Here is a 19,877-nt window from a genome sequence, read left to right as displayed (position 1 = left end):
TTAAATAATTCCCTTCATTATGCAGAAACCATATAGAACAGTTCATTATGCTCCAGCCAGCCTCTGGGCATGTGTACAAAACTGTATCAAAGAGCACCAGTTAACAAAAATAATATCAAAAGAGAAAATGCAATTGCTACAGGGTGTCGATCAGCGGCACCATCCCGCCCAGGAGACGGCTCCATCCCAGCCCTGAAGATCCCCGTGTCCCTTTTATGGCATTTACAATTTATGAGTCTTAATTACTGAGTGTTTGTAAAGAGCTTTGGAATGCATGGATGAAAGACGGCGCAGAAACTCACACAATGATTATTAATTACATCATTTTGGCAGGGCTCGGGCGGCGAGGGCAGGACAGTTACACGGCACAGGGTGACACTGCATCGATCCGGGGTGACACGGCAGAGCTGCCCTCTGGCTCTGTGCCTCAGTTTCCTCACACACTCACTAACCAGAACTCATAATCACAGTCTTCACAAAGTGTTTGCAAAGCTCGTGGAGCAGAGATCTCCTCGGATATCAACCTAAGCGCCGTGTCACGGTGACAAACGTTCCTGGCAGGTGAAGGACGAGCAGATTTGCCTCGGGAGGATGATTAAGAGGATTTTTGTGGCAGGATTCGGGGCGCAGACGGAACTGACTTATGGGACAGCCATTCCGCAGGTGGAGAGGAGTTCGACAGGGATTTCTGGCTGTGCTGGACTCAGGCTGCCGTGGGATGAGGGAGATGCCGTGGGATGAAGGAGCTGCCGTGGGATGAGGGAGATGCCGTGGGATGAGGGAGATGCCGTGGGATGAGGGAGATGCCATGGGATGATGGAGATACTGTGGGATGAGGGAGATGCCGTGGGATGAGGGAGATGCCGCATTCTGGCACCGGCCGCGGCCACGCGTGTCCTGCACAGGCAGAGCCCACACGGCTGCAGGACTGGGACGGGCACCGCAGAGCCCCCACACCCCGGGCGCGGCTGTCCGTGTGTCCGTCTGTTTGTCCGCCCCTCTGCTGCGGCCCCCACGGCCCAAGGGGACATTTTGGGACACGTCCCTGAGGGCTCTCTCCAGGGCGCCTCGGCTCTCACGGCCCTGCACGGCGCTCTCCCGCCGTCCCCTGCCCTCGGGGCTGTGTCCCCTGCCCTCAAGGCTGTGTCCCCCGCTCTGGGGCTCTGTGTCCCCTGCCCTCAAGGCTGTGTCCCCCGCTCTGGGGCTGTGTCCCCCGCTCTGGGGCTGTGTCCCCTGCCCTCAAGGCTGTGTCCCCCGCTCTGGGGCTCTGTGTCCCCTGCCCTCAAGGCTGTGTCCCCCGCTCTGGGGCTCTGTGTCCCCTGCCCTCGGGGCTGTGTCCCCCGCTCTGGGGCTGTGTCCCCTGCCCTCGGGGCTGTGTCCCCCGCTCTGGGGCTGTGTCCCCTGCCCTCGGAGCTGTGTCCCCCGCTCTGGGGCTCTCTGTCCCGTGCCCTCGGGGCTGTGTCCCCTGCCCTCGGGGCTATGTCCCGGTGCCCTCGGGACGCGCCCGAGCTGCCGCAGCGTCCCCGGGTCACCCGTGCCCTCAGCCAAGATGGCGGCCGGCGCCTCACGCCGCCCGGCGCCCCCCGCCCTGATCAAAGATGGCCGCGCCGCCCCTCCCGGCCCCCCGCGGGCTCCTTGCCCTCACCCAACATGGCGGCCCCGCCCGGCCCCGTTGCCCGGCGGGCGCGAGGCCGGGGCGGCCATGTCGAGTGCGGGCGCATCCCGCCGTGCCGCGCGGGCGGCGCTGCCGGAAGCGGGCGCGGGCCCGTTGTTGACAACATGGCGGCCGCGGGCGCCGCCGCGGGAGGAAGAGGCGGAGGGAGCGGCGGCGGCGGGCGGGCGCAGCAGCCTCATTCATAGGACCCAGCGCGCTGCCTTCCCTCCCTCCCGCCTTCCCCCGCCCCGGCGGCCGCCTCGCCCCCTCCCCGGCGCTATGTCCTTCTTCAGGCGGAAAGGTAGGGGGGCGGCGGGCGGGCGGCCGCCGGGCTCGTCCCCCGCACGGCTGCCGGGCCCCGGCCCTGCCGCTCCGGGCACCGCCGCCGGGCCCCGCGAGGACGCGCGGGCCCTGAGGAGCGGCCTCCCCGCCAATGACGGTCAGTGCCGGCGCCGCGTCCTCCCGCGGGGTTGGGAGGGCTCGGGGCGCCGGGGCTCGGGGGGCTCGGCTGCCGCCGGGGCTCTCCGGTGAGCGGCTGCGGGCCCCGGGCTGCGGCTCCGCACGGTGACCGGGGCGGGAGGGGGCTGTGGCACCTCCCACGCTTCGTGCAGGGTTTGAGCCTCTGAGCCCTTTACAGATGGTTTTTCACAACGCTGACATAGCCGGCTTTGTAAAAATTACAATGGGCTGGGAATGTACAGCAGCAGCTGAAAATGTCAGTGAAGAAGGGATCTCATGGCACCGGGCTCTCCGTGAAAGCCACAGGAGTCCTTGGCAGTTTATTCTGCAATAGATTTGGTAGAGAGCACAAGCTGGGAAATTCAGGGCTGCTGAAATATTTATACTACTCCAGCAGCACAAGTGGGTGCAGTTTAAGTGTTCTCTGGCAGTGCAGCATTTTGAAGGCACTTTGTGCTCGTGCTGCAGGCAGGGCCCAGCGCTCTCAAGCTGCCCAGCTGTGGTTTGGGTGGTTTTTGTTGAAAGTGGCACCTTTTAGAAAGGGCCCCTTGGGAAAGTTCTTTTTCCTCGTGATGCTGCAGCTCAAGCAATGCAACCACTGATCTTCTGATGCAGCGCTGTCCTAAAGCCTCTTGGGGCTACTGAACCCAAAATGCACATCCTGGGAGGCAAGGACGTGCTACCTGGGCTGATGGTGATGCTCTTGGCTCTCACATCCTCTGGATCTTGCTCAGCCAAAGCAGCAGCACTGAAAATGTCACTCTTTGGGGAGGTTAGTGCAGCAGTTGTGCAAGAAGTGAATCTAAACTTAGGAGATCTGAAGAGTCTGGAAGCCACTGAGGGCCTTGCAAGTGCCATAATCCTTTTTGGGGTGTTTAGATACAACTGTTGGGCTGCAGAATAAAACTTTGATAGTGGTTATAAACTCTTCAAAAAGAGCTCCTGCTGCTTCATTGAGAATGGTGGAGCTGAGGTTCCGTCCTGACGCGGGATCACAGGGACAAGGTCAGCCTGTGTGGAAACTTTCTCAGGGAGAAAGCCATGAAAGCTCTGATTATCTGAGAAGTGTAATTGAGGATCTGTGTTCCTTTGATTAAAGGATCTTTGGTCAGAGAGGCAAATCAGTACTAAATGCCCCAGAGAGCCGCTGTGAAGGAGAGGAGAAAAGCAACCTTTCATCTGGGCTGTGCATAAAGCACTGCTCGGTGTGATCTCCGTTTTTAGGTGTGGCTTTTAGAAAAGATTTGAACTGAAGCTGTGAGGAAAGCAGCACATTGAGGCTTAGGATAAAACTCTGGCCACGTGCAGGCCAAAATCCTACAAACACCAGTGTTCCTGGGGTGAGCTGTTGTTGTTTATGAGGATATTGCAGTAGGTAAAAAATTAATTTAAAATGAAACCATAGCAAGGATCATAAAGCAACTGACCTGTAGAAAAATCAAAACCAAGGGTGAAGTGTTTTTATAGCTTGGGCCTTAAAATAAAGGTCTGGCAGACTGAGGGTGGATAATGGGTTGAGAAATCAAAGTATAGCAGGTGAGCTGGGTGCTTGAGGGCAGGTTGTGAAACTGCTGCCAGTGGAACAGCTCATCCCTGGGGATATCCTGGGAATAACGTGCAGTCCCACAGCCTGGCTGACCTCAGCAGGATCTCGTTGTTTTTTGTGTGCTGTTGACACACTGTGAACGCTTTTTGAGTTTGTTCAGAGCATTTCAGGATGTGAATTGAAATTCTGGAATGTCACATGCTGGCTTGGCACCCTTTGGAATGGGATTGGCCACTGGCAATCTCACCCTCAGCCCTTGGTCTGTGGTTCCTTCTGGTTTCACACAGGCACCACACAGCATCCGCTTTCTGGGGGAAGTGAAAGTGAATTCATGTGGTGAAACTTCACTCTCTGCAATTCAGGCTTGTCCTGGATCCAGCTGATTTTTCCCCTCCTGTTACGGATGTCACTCGGTCCTGCTCAGAGCTGCTGGGGACAGCAGCAGCCTGTGTGGAAAGGGTTGGGACACGACCCTGGAGTTTGTGTTTCCAGTAGTAAGTAGGTATTTAGGGAGGAACTGAGTAGCTTGGAAAGAAGGAACAGAGGTATTTAAACTGAAAATAGGCTTATGGAGGGCTGTTGTGTGAAACCCAGGAATTGCTGCTGGTAGCTAGGAACGGGTTTGATGAAATACTGGAGTGATTTGGGAAAGATGAGAGTTCACAGAGGTTGATTTCTCTCCTGTCCATCAGCTCCAGTTATGTAAAGGCTGGTTACCCTCCTGCTGCATCGGGCTGCAGGTCAGCGTGGGGAGAATCCTCCTCTTTTAAAAACCCCTCTGTCACACAGTGTGCTCCCTGGCAGCTGGAAGTTCGACCCTGAGCTGCCGGTTTGCGGAGTTCGTGCTCGCAGGGGAGGCTGGCAGGCAGCGCTGCAGCCGCCGGGCCAGGGCAATTATGTAACCGGAGACCGGAGCTCTCCTTTAAAATATTTACCATCCTTGGGTCGGAATGGGAACGCTTCGGGTGGGTTTTGGGGATGTGTTTTGTGATGTAAATGTGGGATTGTGCTGGGCTGTGCCTTGTGGTTACCTCAGGAAGGGCTCCACGGTCGGTGTGCAGGGATGACCTATTTGTAGTAATAATCCTTGCCTGGAGCAGCCTCCGTGGTAGCTCACATTCTCCAATATCACCCTGCATTTGTATCTCTGCCATCCTGTTCATGTGCTGCTTGGGCTTCTTTATTTTTGTTTTGAACAGATCTCCTCCTTCACTTCCTTTAGGAGCTTCCTTTAAAAAATAGTAATATTAAAGAAAAAATAAATCCTCAAAGTGCTTTTCCATCACAACTTTTTACACTGTTATCTCCCCATCGGTTGCTCACCTGGGGTTTCATGATGATTAAGCAAGACTATTTGTGAGAGAATGAACCGTTTGCAGGGAGTTTCCAGAGCATTTCTGTGGTACCCATCATGTGCATGGAAGCAGCTCCATGGAGCCAGAGCCAGCCCACATCTCCTCAGTGTTGGGTGTTGTGCTGCTCTTCCTGTAACACGAGGGAAATGTTGTTTTTAGGTGATTTTTGGTTCACAGAGAGCACCTGCCAGTGCTCTACACTTTAAACGCACCTTTCCCACTCTTCCCAGTTCATGCTGTTTATTAAAGTCACCCTGAATGTAGCTTTAATCTACAGACAGCAAACATCTTCCTCCATGGAAATGTAACAGCCTGTATTTCATGAAACTTAATTAATGGATGATAAGGTTTTGCTTTTGAAAGCCTCTGTCAGTTACTGGACGTGCAATTTAAATGAGAAATCAGTCTTAACAAAATTACAGTTTCCATCTGCCTCTGATACTTGCTGATGTTGGGAATTCTGTCCATTCTCAGGTGAATGCCATTAGTGACCCAAAATAGCATTAACATTTTCCCTTGTATTTTACAGTGAAAGGCAAAGAACAAGAAAAGACCACAGATGTCAAAGCAATTAAAAGTAAGATCAAACTTTTGTCTGTAAATTGAGATCTCTGCCATCATTCACCATTTTTATCTTCCCCAACAGGATCATTCCTTACTCCTGAGCACAGATCTGACCTGTGCATCAAACCTAAACCAAACCCAGAACTTAATTCTGTTTCTGGCTATTTATAGTAACGAATCTTTCCTCCTCCTCTTGCTGAATCTGTAGGTACAGGAGGTTACTGAGTGATGTCAGGCGTGAGCTTTAATTCAAAGTGATCAGGCACTCCGGTCACCTTGCGTGTTGTGCTTGTTCCTTATCCACAACAAATTGCTCCTGCAGTTCCTTGCTCAGGTGCAGTGTCCTTTGCAGTTTGGAAAGTGCAGCTTCACTGTGTCTGATTTGCAGAAGAAGCTGTGGATTTAACTTTGATGGGGCTTGTGAGGCTGAAGATCCCAGTCCTGAATGAGCCATTCCTTGTGGGGTGCAGAGGTCTTGCTGCTCAAGCTCTTAGGAAAGGAGAAAAGATCTTGGAGGAAAAGAGATTTGTGAACTGTAGGAAAACAAGTTTGTTGATCCTGTCAGATTTTCTTGCAGTTCTGAAAGGAGATGAGGTAAATGCCAGAATCTGATCTGTTACTTTTATACCCTCAGACAAAATCTTGTTTCTGTGCTTGGTAATGTGTTATCTGCACATCAAGAGAAAATTACAGGCTTTTTTTTACCTTGGTGGTCTGTCTTTCAAATCAAATGCAGGAAACAGTGAGTTGCATCTGTTTCATAGCCCCACCTCACCTTTCAGTGCACCTACCAGTATGGTGACCCTGAAAATAAAAATAAACTTGAAAATTTATAGTATTGCACATTGTGAGCTGCTGTGCAGACAGCATCTTTGTTTGACCCTTGGAATAGGACATTTTTTTCTTAAATGTCCAAAATATAAAATTAAATTTAAATCTAACTGACAAAAGCCTGTAGCATCATGGGGAGTGTGGCTCTGGCTCTACACAAGTGATCTCCACCAAATTTTTCCACTGCTGCCATCCCTTGGCCTCGGGAAAAAGGTATTTTCTCCATTATTGCTGGTATGAAACACCCAGAGGCTTTGTAAGAAGCAGCAGGTGGTGTCCTGATGTCCAATCCTGCAATTACACAAGCACTTGGCAATAATTTAAATGTTTCCATTGCTCCTGAGGTATCTGTGCTGTGACATCTAAGTGTGAAATTGTCAACTGCTGTCATAAAATTGGGAATAAAACTGAAGTGATGCAGCATGGAAGTCATGAAGCCCAGGTTGCCTGACACCTTGATGGAACACATCCCTGGGAAGTGTTGAGCTGATCAGCTCATCTGATGTGCTTTATTTTTGAGTCAGAGGTGTAAGATGTCCCTGCATGACATCCTCATCCAACACAGCTTCCTGAGAGCTTTGGAATCTGCTGTCAGCATGTTTGGGGTTTTTTTCAGCTTTGTCATCAATTAACAATTAGCAGAGTTTTGTGTGAGGAAGTTCAAGGTTTTTTTGAGCTCCAGTAGCCACTTGTGTCCTAAAACAGCCAGAGGGGGTTAAGTTTATAGCCTGGGTTTCATCACAGGTATTTCCTTATTGCTTTTTTTTTCCTCTTGCAACCAAGCAGAAGCAACAAAAATATTTTTGAGAAATAACTCTTATTAAACCTCACAGATGGCTTTGTAGCTCAGGATTTTTTAACACATTTTACTTTCAAAAAGGCATGGAAATTGATTGGCAGGAGCATTGGAGCTAAACTAAACTGTTGACAGAGTATAAAGTTGTTACAGTTGTGGTTATCAAGGAAGCAGGAAGACTCAGGAATATTTCACACGTAAACCTAGACGTGGCATCTCCTGATTTGCTGCTGAATGAGGAAAATAGGGATGGGTGGGAGTGAGTTTATTCTCTCAATAATAAAACTTGTGGTCTTTAATTGGCCCTTGATCAAAGATGACAGCCCGTGGTGCAGTGAGGTTCTAATGAGACTGACTCTTGCAAACCCCCTGGGATATTTTGGGGTGCTTGGCATCAGGCAATGTTTAGAAGAGGTCTTGGGGTCCTTGTGCTTTAACAGTTCCTGTCTTGATTCCAGCTCCAGTCCCAGTACATTCCCCTCAGAGAAGCACTAGGAATCATGCCTTGCTGGAGGCTGCAGGACCAAGCCATGTGGCCATCAATGCCATCTCTGCCAACATGGACTCCTTCTCCAGCAGCCGCACAGCTGCCCTCAAAAAGCAGCCAAGTCACATGGAAGCTGCTCACTTTGGAGACTTAGGTAAGGCTGTAAGAATGTCAGCTTTTCTTTTTGTTTTGTGTATTTATTTTGTGATGGTGTGCACTCACCATCCCTTGATTTTCAGGTAAGCAGTTAGGTAAATAAAAGCGTAGCATCTGTGTTACCCTGGGAGGTATTTGAAGGGAACAGACAATCCTTTACTTTGGCATTGTGTTGGAACTGCCTCTTCACAGTTGCATTACAGGACACTTTTGTATCCAGCCCCCAAACCATATGGACTCACCCCCTTTCATGTTTTCCTTTAGGCAGATCGTGTCTGAATTACCAGGCTCAAGAGACCAAATCAAGCCTTTCCAAGACCCTTGAACAAGTCCTGCAGGACAGCGTCGCCCTCCCTTACTTCATCCAGTTCATGGAGCTGCGCAGGATGGAGCACCTGGTGAAATTCTGGTTAGAGGCCGAGAGCTTCCACTCCACCACCTGGTCCCGCATCCGCGCGCACAGCCTGAACACGGTGAAGCAGAGCTCCCTGGCAGAGCCCGTGTCCCCCTCCAAGCAGCAGGAATTGGCCTCCTCTCCTCCTGCTGCCTGGCTGGAGGAGAGGCTGGAGGGCCCCGGCCCCGAGCCCGACAGAACTGCCAGCGGCCAGAACCGCGCGGGGCCGCCCGGGCGGGAGCCTCGCAGCAAAGCAGAGCCAGGGACTCGCTCTCTGCCAGCTGATCAGCAAGAATCTTCCAAGCTTTCAGTATCAAATAGAAACAGCCCTTCCTCTGCACTAAAGGACTTGTCAGGAAAACTCATGAAAAGTAAGTGCCGTGTGTTCCCTTTGCTTGAAGAGGTGGGAAATGAAGGTTTTGGTGCAGGGAGTGCCTCGGTTCTCAGGTTCTTAGCAAGCCTGATGTGATGTTGCAAGGAAGAAAGTTTTATGTATCACTGATATTAACTTGCTGCTGGTCAGTTTGAGCTGTGTATTGTGTGACTTGTTTAAAAATAAAAAAGCTGCTGAAGAGACTTCAAAATCATTGTGTACTCAATGAGCTTAGGTTGCTTCTGTTCTTCCATGTGTAATCATGAGAAATTGAGTGAACATTGCTGTGTCCAGTTCTTCCCTCACCAGTCCCATTCCACCTTAAAGACCTGCAGGAAGTTTGGATGGTGGGGCTGGGAATTGATAATTCACTTGCTATGGAAGGTAAATATCCTGTATTACAGAAAATGACATAAGTAGTGGTTGCAAGAGACTTGTGGAGATTTATGTGTGCAATGTACTGGTTTTGTTATTGGATTTTTTTGATAGAGTTCCTCCCCTTGTAACTGATTTGTTGTCATTTGGATTCCACCTCTTCAAAAGGCTGCTGGAAGTAAGGATGAAATTAAAATATTTCCTTTTGGTAGTGAACTACATGCACAGTAACATTTCTCTACTTTGCCTCTACTCAGTCCTCCCTCATTTGTGGAAGTGTGCAGCCAAAAAGGAAGCACTTCTTTCTTCATATTGGTTCCTTTTGTTTGCCCAACTGTTTCCTCGTGTTGCATCCCTTTCTCTTGCTGTTTGTCTTTCTCGTGTAGTTATTTATCATGTGCCTCCACAATACACAACCTCAGCCCCAAAGCCACTTAAACAAGGAAAATGATGTTTTAGTCACCAAAGCACCTCAGCTTTTTGATCTCTAAAAAGAATTTGAAACCACAGGGTCCTAACTGAGAAATCTGAATTTGAGTGTAATTTTTTCTCTCTTCCAGAGCAGAGTCCCAAGTCTCAAAAGATTATGTGTAAAGAACACAACTTGTTTGAGGCATATCATTTTAAGATTTTTTTTTCTAGTAATTCCTATATAATGCAAGTGATTTCTCTGTGATGAGAGCTAAAAATTGGGAATTTGACTTGCCTGAAAGCTGTTGCTTCTGGGAATATGGTGTGCAGCTGAGGAAGTGAGTTCTGCCTTGTGTGCTGGTAGGGAAAATTTGGAGCTACGTTGTTTTATTCCATCTCAGTCCATGCTGGGTTTGTTGTGACCTGACTGGAGATCACACAGTCCCTGCAGCTGGTCAGGAGTAGAATATGAATATCCTGCAGTGGAAACATCACTGAGAATTAGACAGCTGCTTTTCTGAAGAGCAAACATTTGTTACTCACTCACACCAAGGAATTCCAAGTTTGATTCTGTGTTTCTTCCCCGCAGGTATAGAACGGGATGCAGTTAGTACTTTTACCAAATATATTTCTCCAGATGCTGCTAAACCAATCCCTATTACAGAAGCAATGAGAAATGACATAGTTGGTAAGAATGAATAACTGCTTCCTCATTTCAGAGCTGTCCCCATAAAAATGTGTCTCTGATACATCACACATTTGCATTTATCTTTATTTTTATGAATTTTAAAGGCAGCCTTAAAAAGATAGGAGATTGCAAGTGTCAGTGGATCTGACCTTCAGCAGTGCTGTGAATATCCTCATAAAAACTTTCAGAGAGTTTGTTTAAATTAGGGAAGGAATTCTTGGTGGTTATGAAGGGGATCCAGATGGGTCTCAATCAAATACTTGAGCCATGTTATTATCATTTGGCCAGCTTTGAAAGCTCTTTGCTCAGTCAGAACCAGCTGATTCTGGTGGATTTGAACTGCAATTTTTCATTAACCAGTCCTTGCTCGTGCCTTTCAGCTCCATCAGCCAAATCCATGTTAAAATTAACCTGGTGTTTCTTTGCAGCAAAGATCTGTGGGGAGGATGGCCAAGTGGATCCCAACTGCTTTGTTACAGCACAGTCCATAGTGTTCAATGCAATGGAACAAGAGTAAGTTGATGCCATGGGTTGGGTTCTTGTGTCTCTTGTCCTAAAGGTTCTTTAAAAATGTTCATGGAGGCATGACCATATCAGCACTTTTCTGTGCTGTCTTTTGTGTTTGAAACTGCTCAGATCTCCTCCTCCAAATCCATTCCTGCTGAACTTGGCTGTTCACCCTGTTGTGTTCTTTATCTCTTTCTTGTGCCTTTTACAAACCTGCCCTGTTTCTTGCTTGTTTGGCTTTTATCCAACAAAAGTATCAGAGTTCTGGGCAAGAGCTGATGTGTTCCGAGGGTGCCTTGGGTGCTGCTGATCCTGATAAGTGACTGTCCTGTGTCTGTGCAGGCACTTTAGTGAGTTCCTGCGGAGTCACCATTTCTGTAAATACCAGATTGAGGTGCTGACCAGCGGGACTGTGTATCTGGCTGACATTCTGTTCTGTGAGTCAGCCCTGTTCTACTTCTCTGAGGTGAGTGGCAACGTTTGGGTTTGCTTTGAGATCCCTTTCTAGCAGATGGAAAAAATCTGTTCATTCCTTGATGGCTTTGGGTTGGATATTGGGCAGGAATTGTTCCCTGGAGGGTGGCAGACCCTGGCACGGGGTGCCCAGAGCAGCTGTGGCTGCCCCTGCATCCCTGGCAGTGCCCAAGGCCAGGCTGGTTGAGGCTTGGAGCAGCCTGGGACAGTGGAAGGTGCCCCTGCCCATGGCAGGGGGTTGGAACTGGATCATTTTTAAGGTCCCATTCTACCCAAACAATTCTGTAATTCTATGATTCTAAATATAATAAAAAACCCAAGGTGTATTTTTTTTCTGAGAGAAAATGCCTTGAACTTTTTCCTGCCCTCACGTAGAACTAATTCAAATGTTCAGACCTGTCCATTGTGTTGTGGAATGAGTAGTTGAGATTTCCTCTGCAGTTAGTGAGTGCTCCTCAAAGTCTCTTTGCTTTGTAGAAGCTTTGACATTATCATCTTGATCTTCACATTGTAGTGACTGTAAAAGCCTGAATTACAGGTAACAAATCATAACCAGTGCTGTGTGGAGAGGGCACCTTTAGTGATGGGATGGGTTAAATAAAAGATATCACAGTTTCAGGCTCCTGCACCTTTAAGGAATCAGCTCTTGCCATACTTGTCCTGACAGTCTGACAAGCTGATGTAGATTGAAACTGCAGCTTGGGAGGCTGAGACAATGTGCTGAGCTCAGTGTAAGCTAAATGTAGCATGAAAATGGTGCTTCCTGTCCCAGGACAAGACAAATAGGTTTTTTGGAAACTAAGTGTGAAAATAAGTACAGAAAAGAAGTGTCAGAAGTTCTCTTTTTTTTTTTATCTCTTTTTTTTTTTTCCTCCAAGCAAGCTAAATCTCTCTGAAACAGAAATTCAAAATGCTGTGTCCTGGCGACAATTTTGCATCACTAATATATGGCCTATGTCTTTTGTTCTAAACGGGAAGAAGGAAGTTAAAAAAATACTAAAAATTTCTTGCTAAGACTTCTTTAATCTCCTCTTTTTCTGATTTCCCTTCCAGTACATGGAGAAGGAAGATGCAGTTAATGTGCTGCAGTTCTGGTTGGCAGCAGATAACTTCCAGTCCCAGCTTGCTGCCAAAGAAGGCCAGTATGATGGGCAAGAAGCACAGAACGATGCCATGATTTTGTATGACAAGTGAGGGAGCTCAACAATCCTTTCTTTCTGTACTTGTGGTTTTGTGTTTGCTGTGCAAAAGGAACTTCTCTGCACTCTTGTGCTGGTCTGCTGAGGTGCATTTTATCAAGGTGGCTTTTGATGTGTTTGCACACATGAACTGAAAATTTTTGATATACATGAGCAGAACTCCTTACAAGGATTCCATTCTTAAACTCCTTACAAGGATTCCATTCTTAAACATAATTCAGGATTTTCGGGACTCGATTGCTTGAGTTTGTTTGCTTGGGAAGTATCAAAGCTGATGGCTTGTCATTTGAAAATGGAAGGGGTTTAAGCCTAGTAGCAGATACAGCCCTGCAGGAAAACTTTAATGTTCAGATACTGTTATCCATATAAAGTAGGCTGTAGAAACTCTTCTCACATGTAAAAAAAGCCAGCTAGTGCTTGTTCTTAGTATTGTGAAATATTTATTTTTTTAAGGAAGCAATCAGATCCTTTTTAATACCAGACTTTCAGGAGAGGAGCTTTCTTCCTGTACTTTGTGCTTCACTTTAGCAGTGAGACAGCTGGGAGACAGACAGCACAACTGCTTCCAGGAAGTGTTTGTTCTTCAGCTTAAGTGTGAGGCTCTGCCACAACTTGAGTTATTACCCAAAGAGGAAATAATAATTGGAGAGGAAGCAAATGCTTCACTCAGGGGTTCATCAATCATTCCCCCATCCTTACACTCAGTTTGCAAGGATGTGAGCAGTAGAGGCAATGCTGCTTTGAGTTCTGGGGGTTTCCTGCTCCATTCCTGTTTCCCATCGGTGTTTCACGGCAGGGCTCTCAGACTGTTTCTGGAAGGGGGTGTCTCACCTGTGGTCAGTGGGGACCAGGTGTGTGCAGTGTCTGGGGTGGGCACTGAGCACCTGCAGAGGTTTGCAAATCCTGTTTGTGTTGTTTCCTTGCCCTGCCCCAGGTACTTCTCCCTGCAGGCCACGCACCCTCTGGGCTTTGATGACTCTGTGAGGCTGGAGATTGAATCCAACATCTGCAGGGAGGGGGGGCCTCTCCCCAACTGCTTCACCACTCCCTTGAGGCAGGCGTGGACAACCATGGAGACGGTGAGATCCTTCTCCAGAGTGGGGTTCACACTCAGTGAGGGTGTGTGCCCTGGTCTGTCCTGTTCCTTTACTGATTTCCTGCTTACCTGGATAATAGAACAGCTTCAGGGAAATCTGCCAGACTCTTCCCCAGCCTGATTTGAAGATACCACCCACTGGCTGCTGTTAATGCTCTGTGAAATGTTTGTCTCATTGGGTGATTATTGCAGTTTAATGGAAGTAACAGAATTTCCTCCCATGTGAATTGCTATCAACAGCTTATTTTGTATCTTTAGAAAATTTTCCTTCCTCTTTGTAGGAGTTGTTTGCAAGTCTAATACAAGTGCTGTGGTTAATAATGTAACTCTGGGATACCCAGATACCAGAAATGAATGATTTGATTCTGGAGCTGCAGAAAATTGTGCACAGTGAAACAGAATAACTGTAAAGCCTGTTGGGCTGTCAAGCTTGAGTTTCTAGAGGGGAAAAAAAACCCCTGACTTCAGTTCCAGTTACTGGGGGATTTCATTAATAGGCAGTTGGGTTTGTTCATTTTGCAGTTGGATTAAAACTTGAAGCAATGCAGTTGCTAATTTGCTAATTGCTAATCCACAGTAATTCCATGCATGGATGCTTTCACTTGTGTTCCATCTACACAAGGACTGAGATGTTTGTGTGCTCTTCTCTGACTATGCAGACCAGCCTTAATTAAAGAGGACTTCTTCTATCTCTCAGGTTTTCCTACCTGGTTTCTTGTCCAGCAACCTTTACTACAAATACTTGAATGACCTCATCCATTCAGTACGAGGAGATGAATTCCCAGGAGGGAACATTGCACTGAGTATTCATGGCCCTGGTAGCTCCCCTGACAGTGACTCCATAGGGAGCACGGATGGCTCTGCCCCCCAGGTACCAGTTTGGGTTTTCTGTGTCAATATCCAAGTTTTTGCCCTGTAAGGAAACACCATCCCACTTTCATTTAAAACCTGTGTGTGTTAGGATGTGTTTAATCTATCTGCAGCTCAGTTCTGTCAGAAGTGTCTCTGCTATTTGTTGTACCCAAAGCCTTGTGCTGCTGTTATTTCTTTACATCAGTGATGTCTTTATTAAGTTGCTACTTTACTGAAGACTTTTTATGATGCCATAATATCTAAGAATGCTTGTTACTAGAAATAACATTATTTTGTCAATACCATAGTTAACAACTTCAGGTGCAAATTGACACTTGTGAATATGCTATCAAATTTAAATGTAAACATGCTAGCTTTGTGTGCTCAGTTCTTTTTGAGTGCCAGATCTTCTGTCCTGGAGAGTAAACTCATTTCCAGGGCTGAAGGCATCAATCTGCTCAAACACAGAGCAGATTCTGGCTAACCTGTAACCAGGACAGCTTGGAAACTGCAAGCCCAGCTGAGAGCAGAAGAGCCAAGCGACTGCTGCTTTTATTGAACTCTGCAGGGCCACCCTGAGCTTCAAACCCAGTATCCACACCAATGTTAGTCATGTCCTGGCTTTCCAGCAACTTGGAAGCTGTACCACCTGCTTGTACTATTTTTAAACCTCCTAATTTGCAAGGAGGGAATATTCCTCCCCTGGCTGTGAAGTGAGGAATAAAATCTGTGTTCTTGAAGCCTCCTGCTGCTTGAACCTCTGAGCAGGAGGAACTGCTGGTAATTGGCTGGGCAATTTAGGAAATGAGGTGCTGCTTTCTGTGGTGTGCATTCCTGCTTGTGTGAATAGGAGGATCTCTGGGTCTCTGCATATTTCTGCATCAAGAGCAGCAGGAAAGGAGCTGCCATTGGTGTTCCTGTTCCGTGCTGAGGTGATAATGGATTGCTGTGTGCTGTGCCCTCCCTGCTGTTGCTCTGATGTTTCCTTGGCTTTTTTTTTTTTTTTTCATAATCTTATATAAATACTCCAGGCCAGAAGATAAATCATTTGTTCTCTGTTCATGGGGGAGGCATCTGTGTTTGGGAATTGTTTACCAAGAGCAGGAGAGGGATGTTCCAGACTCACAACAAATGATTTGTGGGCACACACGGATCTGTTGAGCTGATAATTGAGCAGTGTGTGCTGACCTGGGCTTTGTGTTTTTGGCTCTGTCCACAGCATTTTATCATCCTCTGCTAACAACAGTGTCCTATGAGTTGGGGATTCAAGGCTGTGTAGACACACTGATTTCTTTTATACTCTTGCTTAAAGACTCGATGGACGTTTTTCTGTGTTAAAAGCACTAAAATTGCAGTTTTGTTAAGAAGCTGGTAGTTATCTGCATTGGGCACTAATACTTAGAATTTTTATTTGTAGTCCAATGTCAAAAAGGCTAATGTTAAAATCCTGAAAAATTTTGATGAAGCAATAATTGTAGATGCTGCAAGCCTGGATCCAGAATCTTTGTATCAACGAACATATGCAGGGTAAGGTTCATTTCAGTGTATTGTTTCCTTTCTGGTTTCATGTTTCACCTCTGTTTCATTTTTGCTGTGTCCTCCTGAATGGAGAGTGGGCCTAAATGCAATATCTTAGTTCATGTCTTAATATTTGACAGTAACTTTATTTCAATTGTGTGATTTAACACCCAATGAATGTTTCTTTGACCAAAATGTCAGCCAGGAAAATATTTTCTAATTAGTTTTTCTCTTCCTCTTAGTTATTGTTCCTTTTTGGTTCCAAAATGTAGCCAAGTATAAAGCCAAAAAAAGCTTTCCATAATGCCAAAGTTCTTTTGATCACCCATGTGGTTCTTCACTGTTCTCCTCAGGAAGATGACGTTTGGAAGAGTCAGTGACCTGGGGCAGTTCATCAGAGAATCTGAACCAGAGCCTGATGTCAAAAAATCAAAAGGTTTGCTTTGCTCTTTCTCTCCATTTCTGTAAGCATCTGCAGAGCTGCTCTCTTCCCTGCTGGAGTTAAGACAGGCAGAGTGTTTGGCTCTTTCCAGATCTGTTTTAAGCCAAATGGAGGTGCTGTGGGGATTGGCCTGTACTGAGGCAAAACCCATCTCTGGCCCAGTTTCCTACCCAAATTCTGCTTTTCTGGTCCAGCTGGACTCCAGGGAGCATGAGCAGCCCGTGGGAGTTGGAGCTGTCGATGGAACCTGGCAGGGATGGAAGTGTCAGCAGCTGAGCTGGTGATCAAACCTTCAAAGCTTTGGTCTTGAGATGAAAAAGAACTGCAGCTCTCCACATGCTTCCCACCCAGGCTGGGACCTGCTGCTGCTGCTGCTTTTCAGCTCTGGGAAAGGCTCAGTGTCCAAATGGCTGCAGGCAGTCCCTTGTCTTTCCTGCCACCCCTCCATGTCCTGAGTGGCAGCAGAGCAAACCCTTCAGAAGGGTGACAGGAACCAGCTTTGTGCCTCACTTTGCTGACATACCTTGCTTGCTGTTTTTATCTCAACCAGGGTCCATGTTTTCACAAGCAATGAAGAAATGGGTTCAAGGAAATACAGATGAGGTGTGTCCCCTTTCATGTTCTTCTTGTGACTTTACACTTCAGAGAAATAAAGCGTTGATGTTCTTAATCCTGGCTGTTATCTCTGAGTATCTTTTTGCTGCACCAAGGACAGGGAGACTCCGTGTGCTAAATATAATTTGATTGCATGTACGTGTGGAACTAGTTTGCTCTTTGCCAGTGCTTGCTGGTTGAACTAATGAAGTGTGCTTGCAGTCAGGGTTTTTCTTATTGTGGTTTTATTTATCTCTAAGTAGGGGTGGAAGTGCTGTTTGGTTTTTATGGTGAAGTGACCACTGCACATGGATTCCAGGCTGCATTTTCCCCCCTCTGAGTGGCTTGGACAAATCCCCAAGAGATAAATCTGAAATCTCCACTAACTCTCTTGGAAATTGCATCAAGCCTTAAGTACAATAATTGAAATTAACACTGTACTTGGAAGCCAGGTGTGTTTCCATCGAGGGAGGATATGTTTACACAGGTTATGGAGTTGTGAAGTTACCCTGACTCCAAGGCTGTGCTGAGAGCACTGTGTTTGTCTCTCAACAACCTGAAGCTATCTGTGTTTTGGGCTGTGTTTTTCAGGCTCAAGAAGAGATGGCTTGGAGGATAGCAAAGATGATTGTCAACGACGTCATGCAGCAGGCGCAGTGTGAGCAGCCCTTGGAGAAGGTCACCAAGGTAGGGGGGTGGAAAGGCTGCTGTCTTCATCTGGCTCCAGCCAGGCTGTGGGAGGAGCAGAGCTCTCACTTGCCTTCCTCCTGTGGCTGAAACCCACGCTGGAAAATGTTCAAACCAGCAGAGCATGAGAGGAGGAAACAAAGGTTGGAAGTGTTGCGGCCTACGTGTGATGTAGGAATTTCTTAACAGATGCCCGTGGTGGTTCTCCTGTGCAAGCATTGAACTTGTCTTGGTTTGAGTCTACAAACTGCCCAGTTAGTTAAAAGGGTGATCTGTGCTGCAGGAGGAAGTGTAATTCCTGACTTGAGCTCACACTTGCTGTGTCCTCTCAGTCAGTCGTGGCATTTCTCCCTGAAGTGTCAGTAAAACTCAGCAGCTGTGGATTTGTCTCATTGGATGCTCTCATTTGCACAATTCTGTCTCCAGGCTTTAAAAAGACACAGTAACCCTGTGCACAGGTTTGTGCATTGTTGCTCAGTGGCTGTTGTTGTACAGCCCATGTGTTCTCTGTGTAAAAAGCCCCAGTTCTGAGGCAGCAGTTGGATTTTGTGAAATACTGGTGACAGGAGGTTACCAAGTTAATGGCTGGTACTTCTGACTTTCAGGCATGTGAGTTTGTAAAAATTAACTTGCATTATTTTCAGTTATTGAAAGCACACATGTGCCAAAGCCCAGCTTTTGGATCCAAAGGGGTGGATCCATAGTTTCACTGTGGGAGTGTTTTCTTTCTAATAGAGCAGTAACATTTAAACAACTTTTCTAATGACTTCACTTAATAGCCTGGCTGCAAATGATACAATTCCAGTCTGCCTGGATGAAAAGGTCACTCAGCACAGCATTTACAAATCTCAAATGACTGCAGATGCTCTGGATTCAATTAAGCAAGTAATCAAAAGGTTGAGTGTGTTTGGATTAGGTTTGGAGATTTTTTCTCCCCCAAACTCAAACAAACCTGGCTTCAACGTTTTTAAACACAAAATGTCTTTCTATTGAACAGTTACTTTGCGTGTTTTAGAGTGAAATTAACTGTCTTTCCCTTTTCCAGCTATGATTTTAGAAACTCCAGAACAGGAAATCTGGTTTTCCACTTTGAGAACGAGTGAACTTTCCCTATTGGTGGATTCTTTAACACAGCCAATAAAAACAAAGCACTGTTACTCCAACCACTGGAATCACCCTCATTTCTAAGGAAGAATGAAAAAAGAAGCAATCCTGGACCTCCACTGTAGAGAGTGAAGAAACACTTTTGCCTGGTGTATGTGGCATTCACAGTAACGATGGTTCTGAGATGAAATGCAGTTTACAAAAGTGTCACTGAGAAACTGTGATTGGCTTCACAAATACTTGACCCTGTCTCCAAGAAAAAAAGACTTTCAAGCAAAATATCTGCAACGGGACACAGAGGCCACAACAGAGGGGAAGGTTTTGCTGTAGTTTCTGGTTCTGCTGCTTGTAATTTTTAAACACAGAGTTGGAAGGGCTGTGGGGCAAATCCATTGGCAGTGAAGGACCTGGAAAGTTCTTAAGTTTAATTTTCCATTACTTGAAATAGATGAGTATTCAACTGTAAGATAAATGTATTTTACTTCATGACTGCATTAACTTTGAAGGCAGTGTAGAAGGGTCAGGAACTCCTCCTTGTTGAGCTCCTACACCTGCACACACACACACACACATCTCCCCTGCTTCCACCCCGGAGCAGATCCAAGGCTGGATCTCTGCTCCCACCTTGGACCCTGCAGACTGCTCCACTTCCTGTCCTCACCATCCCACGAGCAAGGAAAAAAGGAATTGCTGCCGTTCTCCATCGCTTGTTGTCCTCCACCCAGCGTAGGATCTAATTCCAGATGTTTGGTTTACAAAGAAAAACAGTTTTTAATGACCTCTGGCCTTCTTCCTGACACTGTCAACACTTACCATGTGACACAGCACCTCTTTTTTCCCTCAGCAAATCGATTTTGCAGGGTAGCAGAAGTACTCGGTGTCTCACCCTTATGTTACTGCTGCATTTTTAGTATACAACACTTTTATTTTGGGTCTTTTTTTTTTTTTACTCTAATGATTGCTTTTTTCCTCAAACTTGTGCGAAGAAATCACTATGCGAAGAACTCAAATCATTTCCAATGTTCAGAATATCTTGATTGACTAGAAAGTGTTATTCTGTTGCAATATTTGATTGTATAGAGACACACTGTATTGTTTATGAAAAAGCAAAAAAGGCTGTGTATAGGTTTTTGGTACTATGTACCACCTCTTATTTCTCTCATACCCAAGCATTCATGTACTTAAAACATACTATATTTAATTGTGTTTTGATTTAAAATATATAAATATTAAAATTTGTGTCGATTTTCTGTTTTTATGGGGTTTGAAGCTACAGGGGATGGGTTTTTTAATGTGAGTTTTAGAGGTAGTTTTG

The 19,877-nt window shown here is 46.6% G+C and overlaps 1 protein-coding gene across 4 annotated transcripts; it reads left to right on the top strand.

Annotated features, from left to right (window-relative positions):
* The first annotated feature begins 1,524 nt into the window (after positions 1–1,524).
* AKAP10 (A-kinase anchoring protein 10) lies at positions 1,525–19,801 on the top strand. Of its 4 annotated transcripts, none has more exons than XM_038158154.1 (15): positions 1,525–2,093; positions 5,544–5,591; positions 7,664–7,846; positions 8,113–8,613; positions 9,991–10,089; positions 10,518–10,602; positions 10,939–11,062; positions 12,124–12,260; positions 13,204–13,348; positions 14,063–14,236; positions 15,635–15,744; positions 16,089–16,171; positions 16,728–16,780; positions 17,363–17,458; positions 18,504–19,801. In XM_038158154.1, the coding sequence occupies exons 1-15, from the start codon at positions 1,550–1,552 to the stop codon at positions 18,507–18,509; spliced, it is 2,388 nt and encodes a 795-aa protein (XP_038014082.1). In that variant the 5' UTR covers positions 1,525–1,549; the 3' UTR covers positions 18,510–19,801. The 4 variants fall into 4 exon arrangements, with proteins under 4 accessions (XP_038014082.1, XP_038014081.1, XP_038014079.1 ...); XM_038158153.1 differs by having other exon boundaries at positions 14,063–14,242; XM_038158151.1 differs by lacking the exon at positions 18,504–19,801 and having other exon boundaries at positions 17,363–17,701.
* Positions 19,802–19,877: the final 76 nt, after the last annotated feature.

This window comes from Motacilla alba, chromosome 19 (assembly GCF_015832195.1).
Source record: "Motacilla alba alba isolate MOTALB_02 chromosome 19, Motacilla_alba_V1.0_pri, whole genome shotgun sequence".
NCBI lineage: Eukaryota > Metazoa > Chordata > Aves > Passeriformes > Motacillidae > Motacilla > Motacilla alba.
This window is presented reverse-complemented; position numbering and strand designations above follow the sequence as displayed.